The 27,668-nt window shown below is 38.6% G+C and overlaps 1 protein-coding gene across 3 annotated transcripts in view; it reads left to right on the forward strand.

Annotated features, from left to right (window-relative positions):
• Window positions 1-27,668, forward strand: part of CTNNA2 (catenin alpha 2) — a 462,414-nt gene that overhangs the window by 52,297 nt on the left and 382,449 nt on the right. For all 3 annotated transcript variants that reach the window (XM_048304875.1, XM_048304874.1, XM_048304876.1), the window contains exon 2: window positions 4,012-4,118. In XM_048304875.1, coding sequence (XP_048160832.1) covers window positions 4,017-4,118 — 102 coding nt within the window. In that variant the 5' untranslated portion in view covers window positions 4,012-4,016. The remainder of the gene's footprint in view (window positions 1-4,011; window positions 4,119-27,668) is intronic.

Consider the following 27,668-nt stretch of genomic DNA (forward strand, 5'->3'; position numbering starts at 1 on the left):
TGTTTGTTTTGACGTGGTTCTCAATCTTCAGATGTGAACCGAGGAAGTGCAGTCTGTGTTGTTCAGTTTTTAACTCATCTTAAACCAGTTTGTGTCTGGAGGAGCTGCCCTGTCCTCCACCTCTGCTGCTCTTCTCAGAGCTTTGGTTGTGACCTGTGCTGCCATGAATGTGGCTTCAAAACCAGGCACAGAGCTGAGCACTTGTTTTCCTTCTGTAGGGTTGGTTAGTGTTCAGCCAGGTTCTGTTCCTGGTGGAATTCACTGCCCTGTTACTAAAGGAGAAGGGTAGAAACATGCAGGAAGAGCTGAGCTGGGAGATCAGGTGTGTTTAAGGCATGTGTGGAAGTGCCCTTTTGATCTGGACATGGGGACTGCAATCCGGGGTGGTGACCAGTGTGGGAGAATCAGTTGTAAAGCATATTTTCTCTAGTAGTCCATATAAATGCCTTGAAGCATTAGATATTAAAAATCTAGTATTAGAAAGTTAGTATTTTAAATCTACTATTTGGAAACATAGGCTGGCTTATTACTATTTTGCCTTTTGGCTCCTCTCACCTTACTGATTGTCTACCTTGCTAGACATCTTTCTTTCACCAATGAATATCATTTTTTGCCTTCCAGTAGCAAATAGAGTGTTGGAAGTACAGACTTGTGCTGCCAGCATTGCCAGTCTACTCTTGCCAACTGATTAATCCTACAGCTTTGCTATGAGGCAGGTAGAAAGGGTTTTTAATTTATTCAGGATGAAATGTTTACCATCTGTCTTTCATGTCTGCATTGCAGATGTGAGCTGGACTAACAGCTGGAGGCCTGTTCAAGACTGGCAATGTTTATATTTCTAAAAACTTATCACTTTGCTTCAGCAAACGTTGTATTTGCTTGTAGATTTTAAATATTTTTACTCTTAACACTGAAGTTGCAGCACAGAAATGAGCTGTCACTTGTGAGCGGCTTTGACCCTCAGAAAAAGCACTGCTGTGTAAGTCACACGGAGTGGATCTGTTGTGGAGGAAAACAGGGAGTTGTAGTGTGATAGACAAACAATTCCACGTGCAGAACATTTTGGGTTTGTAGGATGTTCCAAAAAGTAAAATTATGCTGTGTGAAACGGCTGGTGGTAAGGGTAGTATTGGGTTTAGACTTTTAGGGACTATTATGTAAGGGAGAATTCTACTGATGTGGATTTTGATTCCACTTGTTCAAGTAAATATTTGTTAGTATTTGCTAAAGTAAATACTTGTTTTCTTTACAGATAGGCTTTGAAGACAGACTGGCTAAACAAATGCTCACACTGAACATTACTGAGCTGGATAGAGACATTTCTGTATTGCTGTATTTAGGAAAAGCTAAAAGCTTAGAATAAGAGACATTTTGGCACTTGCTCAAGGAAGAAGAAACACAGGCAATAGAATTCCTAAAATATATTCTTGAAATAAGTCTGGAGCTAGTTTCAGGATTAGGACTGAAGTATCTGTATACTTCTGTAGCAGTATTATTACAGCACTGTTAACTTATATTTCCTATCAGTGGAGTACTTAAAGCTACTTTTGGGGAATATTTGGTCCAATAGTCATAAAATACTCTTAGTATCCTGTGCTTTGTCCAACTGAGCCATCCCTGTTAGCCTGTTTGGTGTAGGAAGTTCAATGTAGAAATTGCAAGGAAGAAATATTCCATCTATTCTTACATACACACTTGGTCAGGTAACTTCGTTTTAGTCTTGTCATTTAAAATTGCTGTTGTGACAGCAGCTGAAGGAATGTTGAGAAAAATACATTAATTTGACTTTTTTTTTTTCCTTATTTGCTGTTGTGGTGTAGATTTGACTCCGAATGAAAAACAGTCATAAGTTTTTAATAAGGTTTTTTCTTGCATGTGCTGTTTTCTATTTGAAAGCCCTGCTCACCCTTTCATATTGAGTTCTGAAGGATATTTGTTTCATTTTTTAGTAAAGGTTGAACCTGAGGCCGTATTCTGGGATGTAATATCTGATCATCCAGGTTATTTTTAGTATCACCTGTATGACTGCCATCCACTGAAATTAACTTGCTTTTGTAGGCTCTAGACTGTGGTACAGCTTTGAAATTATTTTTGAAATATGACAAGTGTATGTTTGAATACTCATGTTAATAGTTGGTGAGGAAAAGTGTGCTTAGTAAAGAGAAAGACTATGGGACATATTTGAAAGTATCATAAGTCACAATTAACCAATTAGAATAATTGTCTGCTTCAGACTTATTTTTTGAATTCCAGAAGCCAACTGGAGTGGCAACCAACTTTATATAAAAGAGAAACAGGCTCGGAAAGATAATTAAATATTGTCTGTTGGAAAAATGATGGCTCCCACATCAACCATGTTTACAGCAACTAGAAACTGCCTCAGTTTTCTTTAATCACGTCTGGGTGTTTTCAGCACTGTAAAACATGAAACCTAATGGGTTTTTGTGGAAGAGTGGAAACTGAATAATAGTGATTTTAGCACTCGCTAGATATTGTCTGATAATTCTGTTACCAAATGTTTGCAAGAGAGGGGAGGCTAATGGTGGTTTTATATGTGATTTATAAATACATTGATTAGGGAGTTCTGATATGCCTCTGTTTTTGAGCAAGAGTTTTAACCCAGTGAGAATCTTTTACAGCCTATGAATGAATTTTGCAGAGACTCACCAGCCTGTTTATATTGATTGATAGTGATTACTCAAGACATTCTCCTGAGCAGAGCAGTAGAATTTATTTTGTATATACTGGATAATGCTGCTAAATCCTGAGTAACTACCTTACTGAATTGTGCTTCATGAAGTAGATTGTGATTCAAGAGGCAGTAGCTGAATTTCTTTCCATTTTGTTCCCATAATTATGGTGGTAATTCATTCATTTATTTATTTGTAAATTTCATAACTGAAATTAGCTTATTGGTTAAGAATACTAAATTAAAATACTAAAGTTACTAACTTAAAAATACTAAAATTGTTTTCTGGAGAAAACAATTTAAAACTTTTGGGATATTGTATACAGAGGGGGTTGACTTAAATCTCACACAATGTCCAATATGATATTACTGGTTTGTCTTTACCTGTTAAGTGTTCTCATGGTATATGGGACTTCTAATCTTTCATTTTAATTTTAAAATGAAGGGAAATATTTAAATTATAATTATTTAAAATGAACATTTTTCTCATTAGTTTTTTCTGTCTTCTTGTGTTTGGTGGACAAGTTAATTTATATGTGGCTTTTCTTGTCACCAAATACTTAAATCACTGTCCAGCGCAATGAGGTGCATTGGATGGCTCTTACAACCTGACAGCTGGACTTCTCTGTATGTGGAATTTCAAAAATGAAGTCAACTATCTAGAAAATGGCATGAAAACCTGAAATGGGAAATACAATGACAGCAATTTGCTGTCGTCTTCATTTTGGGCTTTGTTTAAGCTTTTAAGCCTAAGGTGGTCTGCAGAATCTGTTTTGGCTTTAAATGAGCACTTCTCTTTTTGATGGAAAATTAAGAAATGCTGAATACTGTGGAGAAGTTTGATTCAAAAATCTCAACAGAGTTGTTGAATTTGTTTTATTCCATTTCTGAGTATTCTGCTTCCTTGCCTCTCCCACTCTGAGCAATGCAGGGGGATATGGGGGTTGTAGTAAGTTCATAACACTCCTGCTCCTTCCTCACACTTTTCCCCTGCTCCAGTTTGGGTTCTCTCTGTGGGATGGAGTCCTTCAGGATACACCTGGTCCTGCCTGTTCCCTCCATGGGATGTGGTTCCTTCAGGACACATCTGTCTGCTGTGATGTTGGAGGTACAGGAGTAAAAAAATCCTGAATATAAATGTCTAAGCACTCTTTGGATGTTGCAGTGGTGCACTCGGAGTTCTTGGGAGTAGAGGAACCTTAGTGAGATTATGGAGAAGTATTTTATATGTGGATATATGTATTTATTCTTTAAATAAATGATATTCAGTATGTGGATCTTGCACTAATAATTTTCGTGTTACGTAATTTTATCTGTTCCAGGGAGTATGACTTCTGCAACGTCACCTATCATTTTGAAATGGGACCCCAAAAGTTTGGAAATCAGGACTCTCACAGTAGAGAGACTATTGGAGCCACTTGTTACCCAGGCAAGTATCTTTGGTTTGTTTTGTTTCTTCCTTCAGCCTGATGCTGTATTTACTCTTTTTACATAATTATCTTAATAGTGTTGGATAATAAAAACATGAGCAGTTTTTGTTCGTGATCTCTGTTGGAAAGCTCTGTTCAAACATGTTTAGAGGCTCTTGTTCTAAATAATTTATAGTCTCAAAATATGAGCAGGAGTACAGTAGCAACAACTATTTACTTATGTCTGTCATATAAAGCAATTTAGAAAGTTATGGAACAGCCAATCTAAGATAGGTATCTGACTGAGCACGTGCTCCTGGTTTGTTAATTCACCTTGAAAGACAGGTTCAAAATAGAAACAAAACAAAACCAACCATCCAAATTACAGAAACTGTTAAAACCTGTTTCATTTTGTCCTGCCATCATTAAGAGTATATGTAGAGACCCGGTGCCATTCTGTTTCTGAGTTGCTCTTAATAATGGAAAGCTACTTCTTTAATTCCCCCAAAATGATGTCTCTGTATGGTTCCTCTGCTCTTTGAGTGAGTCACTTCCCAAAGAAATGACATCTGGATGTCTTTCTTTGTTTTTGAAAAAAAATTATGTTATTTGTCTACAAATTATTCTGCACATGAAAGTCTCTAACCATGTACACAACTTCACAGACTCAAGGCAGAGAGTTCTTTCATTCCACATAGCTGGCAATAACATAGTAATTAACTTTCATTATAAACCTTGCTAATTTTGCTCTTGATATGAAAGACAGACTAAAATCCCGAATTCACTGTAAAACCAGCTGAAAATGAGGTTACCAGCTCTCCATTATTCTGGTACTGGTGTTGGCACAGCAAGTGAAACTTCTGTGCACCAAACTCTGATGTGAAACTCAAGTTACTGGGTCCTCTGTGAGGGAATTTCCTGTTTTCCTTTAGCTTTACTTTTGAGTGCTTTGCCCAGAGAAGAGGAAACATCAGTCCAGAAGGGAAAGTACCATTGTAGCTTCATGGTTTCACCAGGTGCTGGATTAACTTTGGGCTCAGCTACACCTTTGTTTGATAGCACGCTTGAGCAAATGTAAATCAAGAAATCACAAGCTGAGCTACAGGACGTGGATTTCTTTAATGATAAAAACTCATGTTCCCAAGATTGTATTTTGATGAGAAACAATGTATTTCTATTTTAGCAGCGTGTCAAGGAGAGTAGAGAAAATAAAGTGCTGTCTAGAGAGGGTAGAGAAATGTTAGGCTATTCTTTTATTCAACTTCTATGAATATTTCCATTCTGATTTATTCTTCTCATAGGTTTCTAGATAATAGGAATAAATAAAACCCCCCTTTTGAACATGTAATTTTATTTCTTATATTAGGGAAATAAGTAGTTTTACTTATTTCCCTCTGCTTTGATTCCAGTGGAGTATGTTTGACTAAAACGTGTTTTATATGAGCCACACAAGCATAATCACGAAAGCTCCACGATGAAAAATGTGTTACCTTCAGAGTGTTTTTATCTGTTGCATTTTTAGCTGAAGTTATTCAGCTCCTCTTTCTGTTTTTCTCAGATAAGTTAACGATCATCCCAGTTTTAAAGACTTTTTATTTTTTTCTGCCTGAAATTGCATTTGCAGTCTGGTCAAGTCAGGAATAGTCTCTTGTTTACCTCTGTTGGGGCTTCGATTGCAATCTGCCTGTGCAGTGGCAGCCTCCAGAAGATGCCAAGCGCACGTTCCGCGGGCAAAGATTGGGATCTCCTTAAAAAGTTTCAAAGCAATTTCCTTCCTGAGAGAGAGAGAATATCTAATTTGAAACTTTATCTTGGCAAATAAATAAATAAATAGATAGGTATTTAATCCCATTCAGTTTGAGCTCTGAAGTCCACTTGTGGATTCAAATGAGCTGCTTAACAGGGAGATCATAGAGATGGGAAGTTCTTCTGTAAGTCATTGAAATAGGTCACTGAATAAAAGAGAGAGATTTAATGGCCCCAAAAGGCAGCAGAACTTTGCTGCTAAAGTTCCTGGGCAACCTTTGAAGGCAGTCCTACTTCCACAGAATAATTCAGGTTGGAAAAGCCCTCCAAGATCATCGAGTCCAACCTGTGACTGATCCCCACCTTGACGCCAGCCCAGAGCACTGAGTGCCACGTCCAGTCCTTCCTTAGACACCTCCAGGGATGGGGACTCCAGACCTCCCATGGCAGATCCAATGCCTGACCACCCTTTCCATGAGTAAATTCCTCCTGATCTCCACCCTGAATCTCCCCTGGCACAGCTCAAGGCCATGTCCTCTCATTCTCTTGCTGGTTGTCTGGGGGAAGAGGCCAGTCCCCACCTTGCCACAACCTCCTGTCAGAGAGTTGTAGAGGAGTTTTGACCAGCAGTTTGGAGCAGATGAAATCCTGAGTCCCTTACAGCCAAAATTTGCCTGATAGTGTGATTTCCAGCACCACCAGGACAAATTCGTGCTTTATTTTGGCATTCACATTTGAATATTTCAGAGCACCCTCTTGTTCTCCAAGCTGTGTATGATTTTGGACAAGGCTAGAAAAACTGGAAATTGTTGTAGACAAGTTTTAGGGCTGCAGAAATGCAAATTTAGTCCTTTGTATCTGTGAACTTAGACTCTGAACTCAGTGTATGTATAAGCACATGACTGACAGATTTCCAGATGATGGCACATCCACTGGTTTGTACTGATACTTTGGAGACTAATGCAGAAATGTGATGTGGGTTTGAAAAAGAACACCTCAGCGAGTCAGGGGAAGAGAACAGTGCATTAAAAGTGAATTTTAGACAAGCTCGTTAGTGTTCCAGGTGAGAAAATATGGATAACCTAGGAACTGATTTAGAAGAAATTATAAGACAAGAGGGATTGTCTGAGCTGGAGGCAAAAAAAACCCCTCTGAAAATCCATTAGCTGATCATGAGAAAGCATTAGAAATGGCAGACCTGCATTTATTCTCGGAAGCCCTGAACAAGCAAACTAATTAAAACTTAGTGTGGATGTCAGAGATGGGAGAGGGTTGGTGCTTGCTGGGGTACCCTGTTCCCAGTGCTTCTTGCCATGTTGGAAGAGTAGCAGGTAGGGCCTGTCACATCTTTTATTAACTTGCCTTTACTGAGATTTTCTAAGACATACATGCTGGAAAAAATTATTAGAATTTCTTTTCTCCGCAGTGTTGAAATTACTAATTGAAATGTGTTTCTTTTCTCTGGCTTTAGTGTCACAATTAGTTAAAAGCATAAGATAATTGTATTTATTGCTACTTCTGTTTTCTGACCTTTTTTTTTGAACTACAAATGTTACAATTTTTGATTCTGTGGCATTTTTATAAGGAAATAAATAACTAAAACATATTCTCAAGTGTTGCTGCTTATTACTCTCAACCTTCCTGCATAGTAACCAAGTGGATTGCAATTTTATTTGTTACACCGTGGGTGGTTTTCCTAAGAAAAAAGAATTACATTTTTAGGGAGGTTTTAACTGCAATTACACGATATTTTATGTACAGCTCAAAAATAAGACTTTTGGAAGTTGTCCATAAGGAGTCAGGGGATATTTTTTGTTTCTGGTGGTTTTGAGTGCTAGTTAAATAGGTTATGAACACAAGCTATATATGAAAGGAAAAGAAAAAAACAAATAAATGCCAACTATAAACCAGCACCATCCATGCAATTGTTTTTGGAAAAACACCAAAAAATAATCATATATGTACACATGGATGAAAAGATGAAGGAGCTGTGTCGAGTTTTTGAAGATGAGATTTGCTCTTGTGCTAAGGCTTAAATTTTCTAATGTCAATCTGTGGTTCTTTTCATTAGTTTGGCCTGGGAATTTTAAATAGCAGTGTGGCCATTTTATTTTAACTGTGCCTTTATTCCCAGAGCCATGCAGCAGTTGTGCCTTTTAGGATCTTTATTTAGGGCTGTTACTTATTATTGCATTTTTAACAACAGCACAAATAATGGTGAGCGTTCCTGTTGCAGATTGTTTATGACTGATTCTGTTTTCCTTCAGTATGACACATTTTTGTCCTTCTAGATTTGCTAGGAAGAGACAGTTCTGAATTGCAGTGCATGTGTGGTGGGTTTTTTCCCAATAAATTTAAGATGCCAGTTACAGCATCATAAAGGAAGCAACAGTCTTTCATAAGGCAGACAAAAATTATTGATTAATGATTTTGCATTTTTTTTAAATAATAGCATCACTCAGTAAAATTAAGAGCCTATACCTATGAAATAAGTCATTAGATAAAATTCTAGATACTTTTATTTCGTGCAGTTTATTTAGAAAGTCATAATAATCTTGGTTGATGTTATTATTCATGAACTTGGGACTAATCCAATCCCTTGTGCAGCGTGCTTGGAAAATGGACTAATTTCTATATTACCCTAAAAAAATATTTCCATACCATATTTCCAACCATTCCAGTTCACTGGATATTATTTACATTTGGTGAACGCTGGTTTTCTTGTATTTGAACCCTAAATCTGGTGTGCTGTTTTCCGTGGGAAATATATTATTTATTAGTTTTGTCAGCTGCATTTGAAGCCCAGCTTTACTTTTGGAGGGTTGGTGAATGTCTTTGCATGTTTCAAACAAGTTTGTGAAAAAGTGGGTGGTGGAGCACTTTATGCCTGATACCTGTTGAACTTCTTTTAGTATTTGCACTGAATTCCCCAGCAATTTCTTTATTTGATACCTGGATTCAGCTGAAGTCGCTTCAAGACAGACCTAAGGGGAAATGAATGATAAGGGTTTATTTTTTGATGATTCAAGCTCAATTCAGTTGTATAATAAGGTCAATATTAGGTCAATATTATTTAATTTTTTTTTTTAACCTGGACAGGACCATTCTCCCAATAGTGAAACTAATTTTAGTTTAAGCTCTTTCTGTCAGAATAGTCCCAAGTCTGTAGTGTTTCTGGGAGCATGGGAGTTTGGACTGTGCCCCAGCCGTACCTAGCATGGATTAGGTGATGGCTGTTCATGTTGGGGAGACAAAGTAAAATCATATCAGGAAAGGAATATGAAACTATTTTATCTGAAACTGAACTTTAAACATTTTTATGCAGTTATTATATTGAATAGGAAGAGAATCCTCCTTGCTTTCTCCAGCATTATAGAATCATACAGTCAAGTTGGAGAAACCCTCTAGGATCACTGAGTGCAACTGTTCTCCCAGCACTGCCAGGGCCACCACTACTGACCCATGTCCCCAAGTGCCACATCCACAGGAGGCATGGGCACTCCACCACTGCCCTGGGCAGCCTGTTCTGGTGCTTGACCACCCTTTCAGTGAAGAAATTTTCCTTGATATCCAATCAAAACCTCCCTTGGCACAACCTGAGGCCGTTTCCTCTTGTCCTAGGTTTGTGCAATATATTGCTTAAAATAATTTCTGAACTGAAAACTGCCAGCTGCCTTTTTTCTTCAGCCTGTTTTTTCAGCCATTGGATTCTTCAAGAAGCATCTGCTGTGCTCTGGCCATCCCTGTTTCTCCTTTGCCATTGGATTCAGTAGCATCCGTGCCTCTCTGCCTGCTCTAGTTGGGATCTTGTCAGCATGGAGACTTCGTGCTGTCTAGGAGAACCTTTTGCTACATTTTGGCTTTTCTGTTTTTACTCTCCTGTGCTTGAAAGCTGCAGGGTATTTATAGTACACTGTGTCCTGTAAGGTCTGGACCTTGTCAGTCTGTGCCTCCCGTTTTCTTCACTGTTAGAGGTGTTTATGGATGTGTTTGTACTTTGGAGTTCGTCCATGTGCAGGTTGGCGTTTGCAGGGGGGAGAACAGGACTCAGAGGGGTTTAGGTCTCCTCCATTACTCCCATCTTCTGCATTTATGGAATAATGATTCTTAACTCAGAGCAATGCAGTATGATGGCTGCTTTTTTTCCTCTCCTGCTGCACAAGCCAATGTGGAAAGATGGTGAGATAATTTGTCACTGGTGTATTGTAGCTGGAAATGCAGATTGTGCTGGGAATATCTTAGGTGTGCAGTAAGCTGTGACTGAAAAAGCTCATGGCTAAAATGAACCTGCTCTAATTTGTAATTCTTTGTATTAAATGCTAGATTTTCCACGCGTTGGATAACTCTTCAATTTTCTTCATCATTAGGCAATTTTTAGTGGCTCAAGGTTACCAGGAAGTGTTTTTGTCTTTCTGTGATAAGGACAAAATAATTTTCTTCACAGAGTGGTTTGGTTGGAAGGGACCTGAAAAATCACTTTGTTCAACCTCCTGCCATGGGCAGGAATGCCTTCCATTATCCCAGGTTGCTCCAAGCCCTGTCCAGCCTGGCTGACTCTTTCCTGTAAGTGTAGGGAAGAATTAGTGCAAGCAGTTTCATTGCTGGAGCCCAGGAATGTCCTGATCCTGTCTCCATCCTGTATCCTGAAATAGTATGTTTGGAACTTGTCTAGACAGCTTTCCAACCCAGTTCTATTCTTGCAGATGGTTTTCTGGCAGCTTTCATGGAAGACTTTTCAGAAAATGTTCTTGCCTGGGATTTCCAAACTCTAATCAAGAAGATCAAACTAATTATTGAAGTGTTTTTCTTCTGCTTGTGTCCTTGATGATGTATAGAGAGGCCTGGTGAAACTGAGATGAGCCTTTTTCATGTCCTCAAATCCACAGCTCAGCAGGTTCCTAACAGTCCTGTTGATTTAATTTGGGTCATCCCTGTAGAAGGGGAACATATAAAGGTTTTGAGGGAAAATTTGCTTTGGTTGCATTTTTAGGTGATTTTCCCCCAGTTTGCTTGAAAAGCAGTTCTGTGTTTTGGTTTTTTTTTCAGAATATCTTGTGAACTTGTCAATTCCAAAATTTCTCAGGGTCAACAAATATATTAGCAAGTTGCATTTGTCTTCTTTTATGTTAAAAATGCCTATTAAAGCAGGGTAAGTATATCACGTCATGTTTTAAAAGATGATTGCACAGTTAAAAGGCAGTGGCATTGATACAAAACAAGAAATGGATTTTCATTTTAGCTGATAAAGAAATTCTTGTTGATATCATAAACTTTCATTTACTGAAAGTGTTTGACACATTTTTTCAGTGGTTAAATTAAAGACTTCAGAAGTACTGCAGCAGATACAAGTGCTAATATAATAATTTATATAACTGGAATGGTTCTAAGTCTAGGATATTTTTGTCATACAAATGCAGTGCTTTAACAGGGAGGAAACTGGAAAAAATTTTTTTCATATCACTAAATGTGAATCAAATGTACTAAAATAAAGAATTTTAGTCACATACTGTATGAGCAGGGTCTTGGTATGGTTTGTTATGCAGCAACTTCAAAATAGCTGCTCAAATATCCAACTGAATGTGAGCTCATTACAACGTGATAAAATGATCCTTAAATGCATCAGCTGCTGAGTGTAAAGTAAATTTTATTTAGGCATTATTATTGTTGTAACATAGTGTTTGTTAATGAGATTGTTATTGGAAGGATTCCCCCTTCTCAAAAAAGGTGTTGACAAATTGGAATGAGATCAGAGAAGAATTATGTGAATTACTGCGGTTTTGTCTTGTAGTGGAAGCCTAAAGACTTTGGGTGCATTTCATCTGTAAAAAGGCTTATCAATTAAAAAGAAATTGCCTTAAATTTGCTGCCAGTGTAGATTTTGAGACTATTTCTGGTAGCACTTACAGTGTAAATAATATTTCACGATTCTAATCTAAACTAAACTCGAATATGGGATTCACACCCTGAAAGTAAAACATCCAAACACTAAACACCCTCAGCAGGGATTTTGGAGTAGGTATTTGCAGGAGTAGTAGTAACTGTAGTAAGTTAAGAGGTGTTATGGTCTTAACCAGTGTATGTTTGTATATCAGCAAGAGGTTGTCTTGTAGCGAAGGTTTTTTTTAATCTGGCTTAAAAATGAAATAATAAGTGAATAGAAACTAAAAATAAACAGTAAAATAAATACAAGCTGGAATAGTTCTCCTAGAGTGATGGGCAACTCAATGCTACCAGAATCTTTGATGAAGAATTGGATGCGTTTTTGAAGTGTGGCACTGCTGAGGCATCTTAAATCCTGGGGTCAGTTTGGGCCCCTCATGGCAAGACAGACATTGAGGGGCTGGAGCATGGCCAGGGAAGTGAACGGAGCTGGGGAAGGGTCTGGAGCACCAGGAGCTGCTGAGGAAGCTGGAAAGGGGCTCAGCCTGGAGCAAAGGAGGCTCAGGGGGGACCTTGTGGCTCTGCACAACTCCCTGACAGGAGGGGACAGCCGGGGGGGGTCGGGCTCTGCTCCCAGGGAACAGGGACAGGAGGAGAGGGAACGGCCTCAGGCTGGGCCAGGGGAGGTTTAGAGTGGATATCAGGGAAAATTTCTTCATGGAAAGAGTTGTTGAGGTAGTGGGGTCACAATCCCTGGAAGTGTTCAAAACAAGTGTGAATGTGGCACTTGGAGGTGTGGTTTAGTGGTGAACGTGGGGGTTGTCCTTGGTTAATGGTTGGACTTGGTGATCTTAAAGGTCTTTTCTAACTTTAATAACTCTGTGAGATGCTTTAGGTCCACCAGGAGTTATAAAACTGGGAAAATAGTTACTGGAAGAACAAAACCCTGCAGTAATGGGTCTCTCTTTCTGAATCAGGGAGGAAGGAGGGAGCACGGTTGCTTATTTTCTTTCATCAGTCAGATTTGCCAGGGAAAAGAGAAAATAGATACACAACCTCTGTGATTAAATATGTATGTTTCTAATGACTTAGGGAACAATTTGGATATGGAAGTTTGCAATCCATCTTAGTTTCATTCTTCAGAGTGATCTGAAAACCTTACTCACTTTCTTATTTTTCATTAACTTCATTAGCTGTCTGTGTCATCAGTCTGCAAAAGTTAGAAAGGATAGAAAATAATCCTAATTACAAAAATAATACCCTAATTACAAGATTTTGCTTTGAGGTGTTAATTAACCTAATTCTAATGGTCCATGTTTTGAGAAGCAGTGGCAGTTTCTGTTCCATTGCCCTTCAATATGTATTACTGAAAACTGACTGATTTATTTGCAGTTCAAAGGATTCAGGGCATGGGTACATGGATATTTTTGATTGGTTTCTTGTTTGTTTCCTATGTTAATTTCTTTGGAATATCGAATCCCTTGGTTGTGTACCTTACAATGGATCCAAGTAGACTTTTTAGTGATCTTCGACTGTTTTATAAAATGCAATAGTTTGTAACTAGAGAGATCTGAGATTTTGATTTATTTTAAAGAAGACCTTGATTTTCAGCCAGAGAAATTTAGATGCAGTTTTGCCTTAAGAAAATGGTGCAGTTTTGCCTTAAGCACATGGTTTAAATGATCATATTTAGTTTCCTGTTTGGTAAATTAAGTTTCAGTATCTCCTCTCACAAACTCATCAGTGGTTGGTGTTCTTGAATATTATGTGCAGCAAATGCTCAGATTGGGAAGAAATACCCTCTTCTACTTGTCTCTTTCAATGGGATGATTAATATTTTCCCCTTAATATACTGGAGTTTCCCTCTTATTTAGTCTGCTTCTCTGTACTCCTGTAGTACTTTAGAAGTCATTGATGAGACTTCAAACCTTTTACTAATTTATGATGAGGGTATTAAGGATATGTAACTCATGCTTAGCATATTCAGCACAGATTAATTCAATATTCTGCAGATGACCTTTGACGAATACACAAGGAGTATTTCTCTACTGAGTAGAATTTTTCCCTTTTGTAGATATCTATTCTTTAAAATAAGTCTTTTTAATATCCTAAATGAAGTCAGCACTAGAATTTTCATTCTCATTCAGTTTCTTGGGTCAGTCTGGAACAAGAGACTATCTGCACAAATTTTCTCTCTTCCTTCATGAATAAAAGGGTGTTTAGCAAAAAAAAAAAAAGCAGAGTCATAACAAAGTAGCCTTGACACTTACTTTATGTGAGTATTTTTCTTTATAAATTTGTTTCAAAGATGAAAATAGATGAAATTGATTACAGATAGCATTTTAAACTAAGAAATACAGCCTAATTTTCACTTAATAAACTGGTAGTGTGGAAAAGGATAAACTGAAAGTATTGGGTTTGCATGGCCAGGTTTTGGTAGTGAGGGGACTACAGGGTTCAGTGAGAAGCTGCTGGAAGCTTCCCCATGTCCATGGAGCCAATTCCAGCCAGCTCCAGGATGGACTCACCACTGGACACGGCTGAGACCTGTGCACTTTCTTGCTCTAAATCCTCATCTCCTTGTACAAACAGTTGATCTCTAAGTTTTCAGAGAAGGGTTTTGGAGACACGAGATTTGCAACAGGAGTTAACTTTTCTGATTCATTTCATTTTGCTCCCTAGTAATGAAAATGTATTGTAGCTGCTTATGCTAATAATAAATGCTTCCATTGGAAGGTGTTCATGTAGAAGCATAATGAATCCAGTGTGCTGAATGGCTACTGAATATGGAGTTGTTTCCAGGGGATGTGTATTAATGTATTCAGTTTTTTCCCAGAGAATTACACATATCTACATTCTTACGGAGTGATGAAGCTTTTACACTCTGTTTGAAATGCTTTAATTGCCAGGTAGTTTCATCGTTTTTTGACAAGGAAGTTGACTCAGAAATTTGAGGGAAATGCATGCATGAGGCATAACATCTATATCTATTTTAGGATCTGTATCTATATATCTGTCTTCTTCTTCCTCTTTCTTCTCTGTCTTCTCAGTCCATATTCTTTAAATCTGCTTCATTCCTATGTTCCGCCACATAAGATTTCTCTGAATGCTTCCATAGCCTGTAACATTTATGGTTTTTAGTTCTCTTTAAGCTGCAGGACTCAGTGCTTTCATGTATGTGCAGTGTGATATTGTTGACTGTTTGAATATGGTGGATTAGCAAAGTTTGTGGTAGTGTTTTTACCCAATATGGAAAAGTAAATGGTTTTTATTTGAGCAGTTCCTGTCTGACACAATTGAAGTTCTTGTTGGAGTAGCTGGAAACACGCATGTGTATCCTTGGTTTAGTGCTGACTGTGATCAGTGAGTTAATTTTATAATGGTCCATGCCCTGTAAAAGAAGCATTTCTTTACGAGCCACTTACATAAGGAATAAATTCACTGTCAAATAGATATCTTCATTTTGGAGTTCTGAATTCAGCAGCGTTCCAGCTCATATGTTCAGGATGTATCAGGGTCACATCATTTAGTTCCAGCCAGAAATCACTGCCACTTTACACACAACCCTTCTCATCCTCAACATATTTTTAATGGCATTTATTGCAGCTCTCAAGAATTTGTGAAAGATAATTTAATTGTGCTTGTGTTTGGACACAGAAGAAGAAAGTCTGGGCTGTGAGCTGCATCTGTCCCCTTCCCCATGTGGCAGACAGCTCTGGAGACAAGTTTCTATTTCACTGCTGTTTTGCTTGGCCAGTAAGAAGAAATTAGAAACCTTACCTTCTGTTTCCATATTTTGGTTGGTACCTTGTTGCTAGAGATTTCAGTCTCTTTGTTGGGGGTTTTCCAGTGTTACCACCTTGGTTGTCTGTCAGGTTTTGTTTTACCCTCCCAAAGGGCATCTCGTGAGTCCATCTCTCAAACAAACTTATATTTTAGTTTGTTTTGAATATTGTGTAGAAAGGAGCATTAGGTTTTTGTTAAAGAAAAGGTGGGGAGGACAGTTTTTGACACAGGTGAAAATTGCAGCAGCTGTACTGGTCTTTAGGGGATTTGGTCTCTTTTAAAAATTAACTTTCTTCTAGCACTAGACAAGCTGCAGGAGTGGAAATAATTATTGTAACCATCATCCTAGAGCTTTTTCAGGTGTTTAAATTTTACTGAACAAAAGTTACTAAGCACTTTGAAACTGAAGCCTGAAATTTTGAGCTCAGAGTAGCAGATCACTGCATAATATTTTATACATCTTTAATGAGAGATTAGTAATGCATTTGCTCTGCACACCTCTCAGCCTTTTTCACTGAACTTAAAGCCCAAGAGTAAAATTGATACAATCAAGTTACACAATTGTGTTCTTTTTTCAAGCAATTGGCCCTGCAGTTTTCTCACCAGACTTACTGGAGACTGTGAGGGATGCTGGCTGTGGGGTTTGTGCTTTGGTTTTTGTAGTGGGGTTTTTGGTGGGTTTTTGGGTTTTGGGTTTTTTTTGGTTGGCTGATTTCAGTACTTTTTATTTCTTGTCTTTGTTTTGTGACTGTTTCATTTTTACAACCCAGCACAAGCCCTTTAGGCTGGATGAGCCAGCCAAGATGTTAAACATCCATAGATCCTTGATTTTACATCTCTCAAGGAAAGGAGATGGGAAGCCTGGAGTACCAGTCTGTACTGAGCTGTGTGAGTTTTATGTATAATCAAATAGTGGGTTTATACATACTTTTGTCAGCAGAGAAATTAGAAACCAATTATGTCAGAAACTCAGAATAAATCAGGATGCTTGTATGAGCTTTCCTTTTCATTAACGTGGTGCTGCTAAAGCTGATTTGCCTTGAAGTGGGATAGATCCTTCAAAAGTCTCTGCAGCCTTTCCTACAAGACTACTGGGACAGGGAAGCCAAAGGGTCTTTAAGTTCCTGTAACATCCTTGTCCTCCTGGGCTCCCCTCTGGTCCTTTGCTCTCACCAATCACTTGGTTTTGTCCCCAGGCACCATCCTGTTCCAAAAGACCTATGAAACTTAGGAATTGCACGTCAGGAAAGTGCGATTAAATATTTTTGAACTGGAAGGAAAACTACTGAAAATATTAAAGGTCTCATTCTTTATGGAATGGAATTTTGTGAAGGAAAGCAGTTTTAGAACATTGGAGGCGAGGGTGTGAGACGTTCAATTTGAGATTGTAGCTTCCTGTAGTGACTTTATGAAGGACTGTCTTACTGCTCCTATTTGACCATTTTTGTCTATTCTTTCAAATACTTCCCTTGGCCAAAAATAGTCTAGTTATAAGTTTGTCAGTCTAGGTCCTGTGATAATTTCTTTTCTTTTTTTTTCTTCCTCCCTGTTCTTCCTGGATATAAGACCTGGGTACTCTAAATTCTTTTTAGAATCATTGCTTTAAAAAAACCAGTTACAAATCACTGCAGTTTTAACCCAGAGGTTGTTGTGCCTTTCTTCAGGCCACGCTCTGTGGTGGTCCTTGATTTTCTCTGCCAAACTCTTTAAGTAGGTCCTTGCCTTTACAGTCATTGTGTCACTGTTCCTTAAGGCTCCCATGGTAACATCTGGTTCCAGGTTCTTCTTTACCCTTGACTCTGATTCGTCTTTTGAGTTTGTGTGTTTTTATTACAGGAAAGGGCAGAAATCAGCAGGGTTGCATTTATTAGTGTAGAATTACCTGTTTTAGAGAAAATTGTTTCAGGTTAACAGCCTGTTGGGTCTGGATTCATTGGCTGGTTGCATATTGAGTTTCATGAGGCTTATTTAAAGAAGTCTTCATTGGAAAGTCAGCCATATTACAATTGGTCTGTAAGCTGGAAGTTTAGTTGCAAATTTCACATGGAATTGCTGGCAAATACAAAGGTAATGCACACTCTGCAGTGACTCAGTAGCTCTTCTAACATGTCTTTCACTGATGTGGCCATCAGGAAGCTGAGGCTTCAAGGGAAGATATAAAATTGAATGTAATAAATCATTTTTTGTATCCCTTTTCTCCATCTCACTACCCAGTACTGCACAGAACATTATCTCATTGATTTCCTCGTCAGTGGTTGCCCTAAATGTGTACGAGATTGTGTCAAGGTGGGGATGTGGGGCTGTCACTGTGTGCTCCATGAGGTGATGGATTTGTCACCACAGTTCCTGAACACTCTGCAAGAAGCTTATTGAGCCAGAAAATGAGTATGTGTAATCAGCATCTAATTTCACAAAAGTCCAGCAGGGAAGCCTGTGCTGGGTTCCAGCATTTCCATTTCCGTAGGGTGGAACTATCAAAAACGTAATTGTGGCATCAAAATGCGCCTGTTGCTGGAGTCATTAAGTCCCACTTTTGTCCACTGAGAATATGTGGGAAACTCGATATTCATAAAGCCTTTATTAACATTTGTAATTTCATTTTATACTCCTGCACAACTCATTGTTACTTTTCATGAGATTTGTATGATGTTGCTTGTCCTTGTAAATTTATTTATTGTGGCCTTACTTTAGCAAATCTCATACAGGTTACTGAAGAACTTTACACAAACAACATGATCTGAGGCTTTTTCTATTGTGTTTTATTCTGGTTTGACACATTTTCTTTTCAAGTAACTAAATATCTGTATTTTGGATGTTTCTGAGACTTAGTAGAGATTTAGGTTTAATAGATTTTGGATTTAGTTAAGATTCTCGATACGAGTTTAGTTGAGTCTTGATACAAGGTGCATATATGAAAAAAATAATAGCATTTTGCATTACATTTTCCATATTGATCAAGTCAACGTGTTCTGTGGACTGTATTGATCAAGTCTGATTAACCACCTTAGCCTTGAATGCTCAATTATTTTATGGCAAGATTCACACATTACTCAAATATTTTTCCTTTTCTAAGAGGTGTTTTAGAGGAGGGTCATCCATCCACAACAGAGGGTGGGGAAGGAAGAAGGAAAAAAAAAGTTTTACTGAATCAGATTGTTTGATGCTGGTTCTAAATGAATTTGGAAAATATGTTTTGAAAAGTTTTCCCCCCCATGTAAGGCTTTAGATTATATTGTAACTCCCAGCACAGTTAATGTTCTAAAATTGCTTCTCCTTGGAGATGAGATGCAAATGATGGTTCACTGTTTATCAGGCATTTCTGTTTGCTGTATCCTATTTATTCATTTAGCATAGACTTTATTTTTGTAAGTCATTCCACATAGGCAAGCACAAGGCAGCTGATCCATTCCCATGGGAGCACCAGTGAGCCAGTCAGCCCTTCTGCAGCTGGAGGGATGGGAACTGGGTGTACTGAGGAGCAAATGATCGGGATCTGCGAGATCACAACCCTTCAGGGGCTAAAATGCTTGTAGAACAAGTGCTCACAGAGCAGCCTTGTCTGACTTACTCTGAGCACTTCATCCAAAACAAAGAAACTGCTTGCAGACTTATCCTCCCAAGGTAAATTTTTATGACAACAATGTTGTCCCTGAGTCTCTTACCAGATGCGTATAAAAGATCAGCAAAATCTAGTCATAATGAAAATCTGACCTGCCTTTGCCTTGCTTCCAAAGTGGCTGATTGGAATAAAACATTGCTGGATGAGACAGCTGAGCAGTGGTTTTACTTCATGAAAGAAGAAAAATAACAAAAAACTCAAGTATTTGGAGAATGCCATGGGCAGTTTGAAATTTTTGGAGCTCAGAAGAGAGATTGCTGTTTTGTGACACATGTTTGAGGTGCTGTGGTGCTTCAGGGATGATACACCAGTATGCTTTGAAAGAAAACGTCTGTGAAACATTAATGTTTGCTCCATAGGTTTTTGTTAGTATTTGTTTTTTTCCTGGCATGGTTGCCCAGCAGTAGGATGCAATGAGAATACATGCTTTATCCAAACTTTATCAGCTCATCCAAAATTGGAGTATTTGTAAGCGTTACTAAAATTGGAAGATCTGCAAGCATTATGTTGATACTTTTGGTGAGACCATTGCACAGGTTGCCCAAAGAAGCTGTGGCTGCCCCATCCTTGGAAGTGTCCAAGGCCAGGCTGGATGGGGCTTGGAGCGACCTGGGATAGTGGAAGGTGTCCCTGTGCATGGCAGGGGTTGGAACTGGATGATCTCTAAGGTCCCTTCCCACCCAAACGATTCTGTGATTCTGTGATTCTCTGATTATCAAGTTAGACAAACACTGCTGATTTAAGATCTTCATTACTGAAAGCAATGATTTTTTTTATAACCTCACATAGGAGAGTGAAATTATGATTTTGTTAAAAATATGGGTGAAGAGCTGAGATGTTGGGAAAATGACCTGTGAGCTTTTGAATCGTTCCTGCTTATTGTTCATTTTGAGTTTTCTGCAGTAGAAAGGTGTGGAAATCACTTGGCCACATTTTGGAAAAGGTTCAAGGTGGAATTAAAAGCCAAAGCAGCCAAGTCCATGTTGGGCAGCCTTTTCTCCCCCTGGTGCTTTCCTGAACTTCACCTCTGCGATGCAAGAGATGGGGACACTGGGTCTGCTCAGCAAACAGCCTTTAGAATACTGGCAAAATAACACTTTCAAGTAATAACTGGTCTGGAAATGGTAAAACCACTCTTGATGATCCTCTTCACAAAAATGTACTGTGACATCAACATCCCGAGTGTGAAACTGGAGCAGGAGGGAAGATAAAATTTCGTGCAGATTCATAAATACTTGAAAGCAGAGTATTAGTAGCAGATTGTCTCAAGTCTAATATTCTCTACTTATTTGTTTATGAGCTGAGAGGACTTAAATTTTCTGCTTTCCAGTCTTTACATGTTTGTGCTGTGAGAAATATTGTGGCATTTATAACATGGTATCTTATAATTCTGTTGCATGACTCTGGGATTTACTGGTTCATTTTTATTCTCTTGATTTATGAAAGCAATTGAAACTCCTCCTAATTTTACTGCAAGCACTTGTTTAGTGCTGAGGACATACTTAAATGCCGTGCTGGGTAGAGGTTTTCCCCCAAATTCCTCCCTGATAAGAACTGGAACTTCGAGTCCTCTGTTTCTTTTTTGCTGTTGCTTGTTATGAAAAAGTGACAGTTAAAAGAAAAAAAAAAAAAAACAAAAAAAAAAAGGAAAAAAATAGGATCTTATTCCTTTTAGCCTGTGATAGTGGAAATCAATAGAGCTGTCCTGGATTGATTTTTGTAGCTCTACTAAAGAGACATTTTTCTTAAGTGATAAAATCTTAATTCTTTTCATAGTTGCGTAAAAACATTTTAAACATTTATGTTAACTTTGCTGTTAATGTGCGACAGGAAATTGCCTGTAAAATACGTTTTAAAAAGCATTAGGACTGATAAAAGTTTTAGCTTGTAGATTCCACAGGTATCCCTAGATTTATTTTAAATCACATAGGCTTTTAGATACAGATTTGTACATGTAAATGTAAAATCAGTTTATTCAAAGATGGAATAAACAGAAGTGCTTTTCCTTGTGAGGGAGCATTCTAGACAAAAATTTTTAAAAATTTTTTAAATTTTGTTTTAATTTTTAAAAAAAATTAAAAAAAAATTCTCTATTTTGCTAAAGGAGATACTCAAGCTTTAAAATTCTGGGTTTTTTTTAGATGTTAGAATAAAAATTACACATCATGGCCTTAACTATGCAGAGACTGCAGAAAGGTAATTAAAATGATGCTGCAGCAGAGGTGTTTGTGCCATACCCTGGCATGGCACATGAGCAATGTTTTCCATCACTCATTCAGCTGCTCTAACACATCCCTGCAGTCAGCACTGGGAGATCTGGGCAGGTTTATGGCCATTTCTGAACATATCCGTGGAGTTGAACAACCCAGTTTCTACGCAATTCTTACACAGATTTTTCAGGTGGGACTGAATATGTTTTTTCAGTACTCTAGTAGCCAAGAAATAATTTTTCAGTGGCAAAAATGGGTTCTGTTGAAATTTTCTTCCAGCCTTCTAAGGGGATAACACACTGACACAGGAATTATCAGCTGCTGCATCCAGGCAGCCCCTTTCAGAGGCAAAGTTCTGCTGAAAACCAGCGAAACCCCCTCAAGGATGGATGCTTTGATGAGATCTGATGCTGGGAGGAGCTGGCTGTTGCCGTGTCTCCTGTCTTCAGTGGTGTCCAGGAGCAGGTGGCAGATGGGACATTGCTTGACTTGGTAAATTTTCAGGGATCACTGTCCTTGAGCCACTGATTGTCAGGAGCCAAGACTTCCCAAGCCTCAGACTTGGGCAAAAAGGAGGTAAAACATGGAATTCATGAAGGTTTCACAAAGGGCTGTGTGCAGAGAGGAAGATTTGCTCTTTCCAGTCACTCTCCTACCTCAGTTTTTTGTTCCAGTTCCACTGCCTGTTTTTTGAGGCAGTGATTTGATTCTCAGGTAGTTCATGTCAGCACTTTCTGTGGTGTTTGTACAGGGTATAAGAAAAGTGGATTTTTGCAATTACCTCCTGTAACAGGGACGAAACTTGATCAAGCAAGGAGAACTTGGTGCCGTGTATCTTGGCTTGTTTAAAACTTTTAATTCTGCCTGAAGCGACATTGTGAGGAGGAAGCCATGGTTTAGGTGCAGCTGCTATGGAATAGGATTTACTCCCTGGTTTCATTGTCAATAAAGCTGTGTCAACCAAATGGTATTCTGATTTTTTCAGTGTTTCAACTAAAGGTCCAGACGATGGAAGGGAGAAATGCCTTCAACACCAAGCCTGAGCTGGGGCTGGAGGCCTGCAGGGAGACAGAATGAGGAGTCAAGATAACCTTGGCAAAGTGCAAATGATAATCTGAAAATATAGAATCTAATTCAGTCCAGACAATTAGAAAGCTCTGCCTTTGGCCAAGTATAATTGACTGCATAAATACACATCAGTGACCTGCCATCGCAGAGGAGACAAGGAATGGCCATGCCTCATAGATGAGCAGGGCAAGAGTGTCGTGATTTACTAAGCAGGCCTGCGCTAAATTCAGCTGTAGGTCAGAAATGAACCTTCCTGAAAAATACTCCTTCTCTGCTTTTCAGCCCTGGGGGAGCTGTACTGGTCAAGTAAGGTCATAGAATCACAGAATATCCTGAGCTAGAAGGGACCCACAAGGATTGAGTCCAACTCCTGGCCCTGCACAGACACCCCAACAATCCCACTCTATCCCTGAGAGCGGTGTCCAAACGCTCCTGGAGCTCTGGCAGCCTCAGGGCTGTGCCCATTCTCTGGGGAGCCTGGGCAGTGCCCCAGAATCCTGTGGGGGAAGAACCTTTCCCTGATACCCAACTAACCCTCCCCTCAGGTGACCATTCCCCCACAGCTCTAGCCCTTGCCTTGGGTCCTTGCACTGTCACAGGGAGCAGAAATCAGTGTCTGTCCCTCCAAGATTTGGAATGATGCCCAATTTAAGCCCTGCATTGAGGAAAGATTTGAACAGTTAAAAGGGGTCTAGATAAGAGTGATAACAAAGATGATAAACCTTGAAAGTACGACTTTCTGGGAAAGACGGGACAAACCGCAGTGGTTATTCTAAGGAAGGGTGAGTGAAGTGGAATGTAGCAGTTCTGGAATACATGAGGAGGCAATGGGACAATTTGTCCTCTGTGGCAGGAGTGGGTAGGAAGAGAAATAATGGACTTAATTTCCAAAGGGGAAGATTGCAAATTGATATTGGAAAAAGCTCTCTTGTAGTAAGACTAGGGAAGCATTGAAATAGATTTCCCAAGGAAGTCATGCAGTGGATGGTATTCATAAAATCACAGAATCATTTAAGTTGGAAAAGACCTCTAAGACCATCCAGTCTGACCATCAGCACAGCACCACCACGTTCACCACCACGTTCACCACCACGTTCACCCTGTCCCCAGGTGCCTCACCCACACATTTTTTGAGCACTTCAGGTATGGTGACTCCACCACTTCCCTGCATAGTCTGTTCTGATGCTGGACAACCCTTTCTGTGAAAAACCTTTTCCTCGTACCTGATCTAAACCTCCCCTGGTGCAGCCTGGGGCCATTTCAAGGTCTTTAAAACCAGAGTAGATACCAGTTCTGCTGTGCCGCTGCCGGGAAGGGCAGAGAGGTGGAGCTGGTTCTGTTTTGGAGTGAGACAGCCCAAATATTTTTAAATCCTTTCCATGCATATGGTGCCAGAATGATTTTTTTGTCTTTTTGTTCTGCTGAATTTCATTCCTTTGCCTTTCTGACCATCAGTGAGTAGTGGCATTCACAGCATCTCTTTGAAACAGCAATAGCTTTATGTATATCCTTGTTTTTTCCTCTCTGTGCATACCTTTTTATTTTAGCATTGAAGTTTGTCTCCCATTTTATCCCTATATGCAACAGGTGTCCTCTGTGCTACTTTGTGGTCAGCTTTAGTTTGATTAATTTCATTAGCATAATAGTGGATTTTATGCATACTGCACCATCTGTTTCCTTTCCACTTTATTCATATATCAAATGCCAGAATTGTTCTTGAGTTCTCGGGTATCTTTCCTATGTCCTTTCATTCCTGTGTCCTTTTATTTATTATGTCCCTTTATTTATTACCCTTCAGCTAAATTTGAAGGCTGAAGTATTTCTCTTCCAAGATCTCTATCACAGGCCTGAGAGGAAGTAGGAAAACTGATGGAGACCTTTGATGAGCAGAGATACTCTGTATGTAAGATCTTGAGTCCAGGGATCTTAGCTGTTACATTTTAATTACATTTATTATTGAGTTATATTATTCAGGGGTTTGGGAAAGGTTATGACTACAGTCTGAGCAATTTCCTGAAAAAAAAAAGATGTGAACAAACACAAGGCATAATATTAAGATTTTTGTCATAGAGCAGCGGGAAAGGTTATGATGCTTTTTTTGACCTTTCTCCCATTTCAGTTCTCAAGACATTTTTCTTTAAGAAGAAAAAGATTGTCATATTCTGCTAGTCTAAGAAGGCTGTAAGATTTTTATTAAGTGGTGGGATTGAGATCAAGGACTGTGTTGAGAATAAACAACCACACTCTCTTCATGCAGAGACTGATAATCAGAAATAATGAGAAATGCAATTTTAACTAAATAGTGTGGGAGTCTTCATGGTGTTATTCCTATTTCTGGGAAATTTCTCTGCTGTCTCTAAGAGGGCGATTCTTTCCTCTGTGTTAAACAGAAGGAAGGAATGTGCTCCTGGGGGATGTGTGTGTGTAGGTTTTCATTTTTATTGTTTTTAGAGACTGCATAGTTTCAGGTCAGCACTGAACCTTCTTATTCTCCTAACAAATCATTCCCTTCCACTTAGTCTGAAAGAGCCTAAATATACTTGGTGAGGAAGTTCTGGCTTCCCCCTGAGCTGGTGCTCAAGTTTTGAGACTAATAAGCAACCTAATGCCTTCTTAAAAATCAGGGAGTTTATTGCCTGGAGATAAATCAGCAGCTCTTCTTCTCGTGGCCACAGGATTTTACACAGGGACTTTATCTGTGAGTGCAAGCTGTGCCCCCGAGTCAGAGCAGAGCAAAGCTGGGATTCATTACTCAAGCAGAAGCATCATGTGCCTAATGAATAATGGCACCTGTTTGGACTTCAGTCCCTTCCCAGCCTCTGCTGGAGCTGCAAAGTTTATCAGAGATGTTGAAATAGCTGGGGGACAACAGCCTTCAGAGCCTGTGTGGCTAAACAGGAAATATTTGGGGTTTTCAAAAGTTAGCAGGTGTGAAAACCTTTGTTTGTGCAATCAAATATGAAAGTTAATCATTTTTCCGTTTATAACAGATTGTATTTAAGAGATCATAAATACTTAACGACTTGAATTCATTTTCTGGCCAAAAATATTCAACAGATGTAAGTGGGTTTCCATGGTAATTGTCTGAGGTTGTCTAACTTAATGTCCTTTCTGTGACTCCTGCTTAATTTGTGAATAAAAGTGAATACTTAAGCCTCATGAACATATTACTTCCACCTGCATTTGCCTGTGTGGGAAAACATCAGGTTATTTGGATTGCAAGTTTGCTTGGTGGTGACACATATGGGGAATATTGAAGGTGTTCTGTGTGTGAATTGTGTTTGTAAAACAACATCTGTCACTTAAAGGCAAATCCTACCTCATTTAGAGGCAAGCTTTGTTGTTTGCCCCTTGTTTTCATGTTATGATTTTTCTTTAACATGTATTTTAATTTTTTCTTAGCCACTATGTAGTCAGTATTATTTAAAAAAAAAATACCCACAACATTTTCTATGACATCTGAATTCCCAAGCAAGCCTTTGGGGGAGAATAAACATATCTATGGTTATTCCAGTACTGAGCAGCTTCTAATTCTTTTGTAAATCTGAATATATTAATAAAAACCAGTTTCTGCTTGTCTAAAACTGCATGAAATCTTTGGTGCTGACCTGGGTTAATTAAGTTGCTTAAGAATGGAACCTTTCCTCTTGATTTTATTTTAAGTAATTTGTATTCACAGTCATGGGCGAAAATTTTTCAAATTATTAAAATCAGCGATAACAACAAACCTTGAATACACAGAGGAATGTTAGAAAAGAGAGGATGACACCCAGGAAATGTAAGTCTTTCTAATTATTCTTGTGTGGCACAGCGATCTGTTTGTCTTCCTGGAAACAAATATTTCCTGCTATTCAGTGTATGTAATCCCATCCTTAATTTCATATAAATACTTCCAGAAAAGATACTGTTCTATTTAGACTCATCCTTCTTAATTGCTGATGTTTTCAAGATGTTGGCAAAGATGTTTATCAAGCTTTAGAGAGTTTCTTGTCAGCTAAAAGCAATTCCTTCACAAATTACTAATTTTAATAATTCTGTGGATGTGTTTTTGAGCACTGCCCCTCTGTTGTGGACCTGTGTGACTCTGCTGGGATGAGTGCAGTGAAATTCTTCTTCCAAGTTTCTCTTGAAGTTATGGATTAACTTTCAACAATTCACCACAAATCAATATATTTTTGTTTTCTGGAGATGGTGTTTTCCTGTTCTAGAAACAATCTGACCAACCAGTTAAAAAAATTTTACTTAGTAGTTTGTATCAAAATGCAGGTTCTTGGATTGCACAGTAAAGTGCAGAGATTTGAGGAATCTCATAATTTCTTAAATTTCAGAGTGCTGATAGTTTTATTTAGCTGAAATACACGCTCTGAGCAGTCTCTCCTCTTCCTTGTATAATGTAGAACTGATCAAACCTTTCAAAAGGGTTTTCCACAGGATGTGTTTCTTACTTTTTTCTTCCAGTTCAGTATTAAAAACAATTGAACAAAACCTCGAACACCCCAACAACCTTTGTTAGGCATGTGCTTTTCTATATCCCACTTCCACACCTACCTCTAAAACCTTTTCCCACCTCTCCAACAGTGTGTCAACACACCAAATCACATTAATTTGGCCTAAAATTTATTGGAAAACCAGTTCTCTTAACAAAGACCTTCAAACTTAAAAATAGGCATTTGAAATACTGAATGGTTTACGTAATAAATAGTAATAATTAAGTGTAATTTGTAAGACTGACTTTTATTTTTCAGCCCTTAATGGTGGTTTGTAGGAAACTCCTTTTAGTTAGCACTCTGTCATCAAAACTTGTGTGTACAGGAAAGGTTTGGCTGTTTATTTTTTAATGAGAAAACTTGAGGCAAAAAGTAGTAGGAGAAAGTAAATAACCAGAGCAAAACAGCAAAACCAGCTTGCAGTACAATCCTGACTGAATTTTTAAATGTAATGTTTCAATAGGTAGAAATAGAGTCAGAATGTGTTGTCCTGCACTAAATGTAAGAAATTTCATTTGCTCCTTCTGCCATTGTTTTATTCTAAATGTCAAGAGTCCCAAGGAGAATTGCCTTGAAAAGGTCCAATATTTACATATTGAGTGGAAAAAGTGCAAGATCATGATTTTGGATGGCTAAATCCTGAACAGCATCTAAACACTGAAGTGATACAACCAATCTTTGCATGAGGGCTCTTACTTCTGCTGACTAACACTGTATTATCATGTGTATTAAATCATTTGAGCAGCCTGGTCTTCATTTTAATTTCAATAAATA

The sequence above is a fragment of the Corvus hawaiiensis genome, chromosome 5 (genome assembly GCF_020740725.1).
Source record: "Corvus hawaiiensis isolate bCorHaw1 chromosome 5, bCorHaw1.pri.cur, whole genome shotgun sequence".
NCBI lineage: Eukaryota > Metazoa > Chordata > Aves > Passeriformes > Corvidae > Corvus > Corvus hawaiiensis.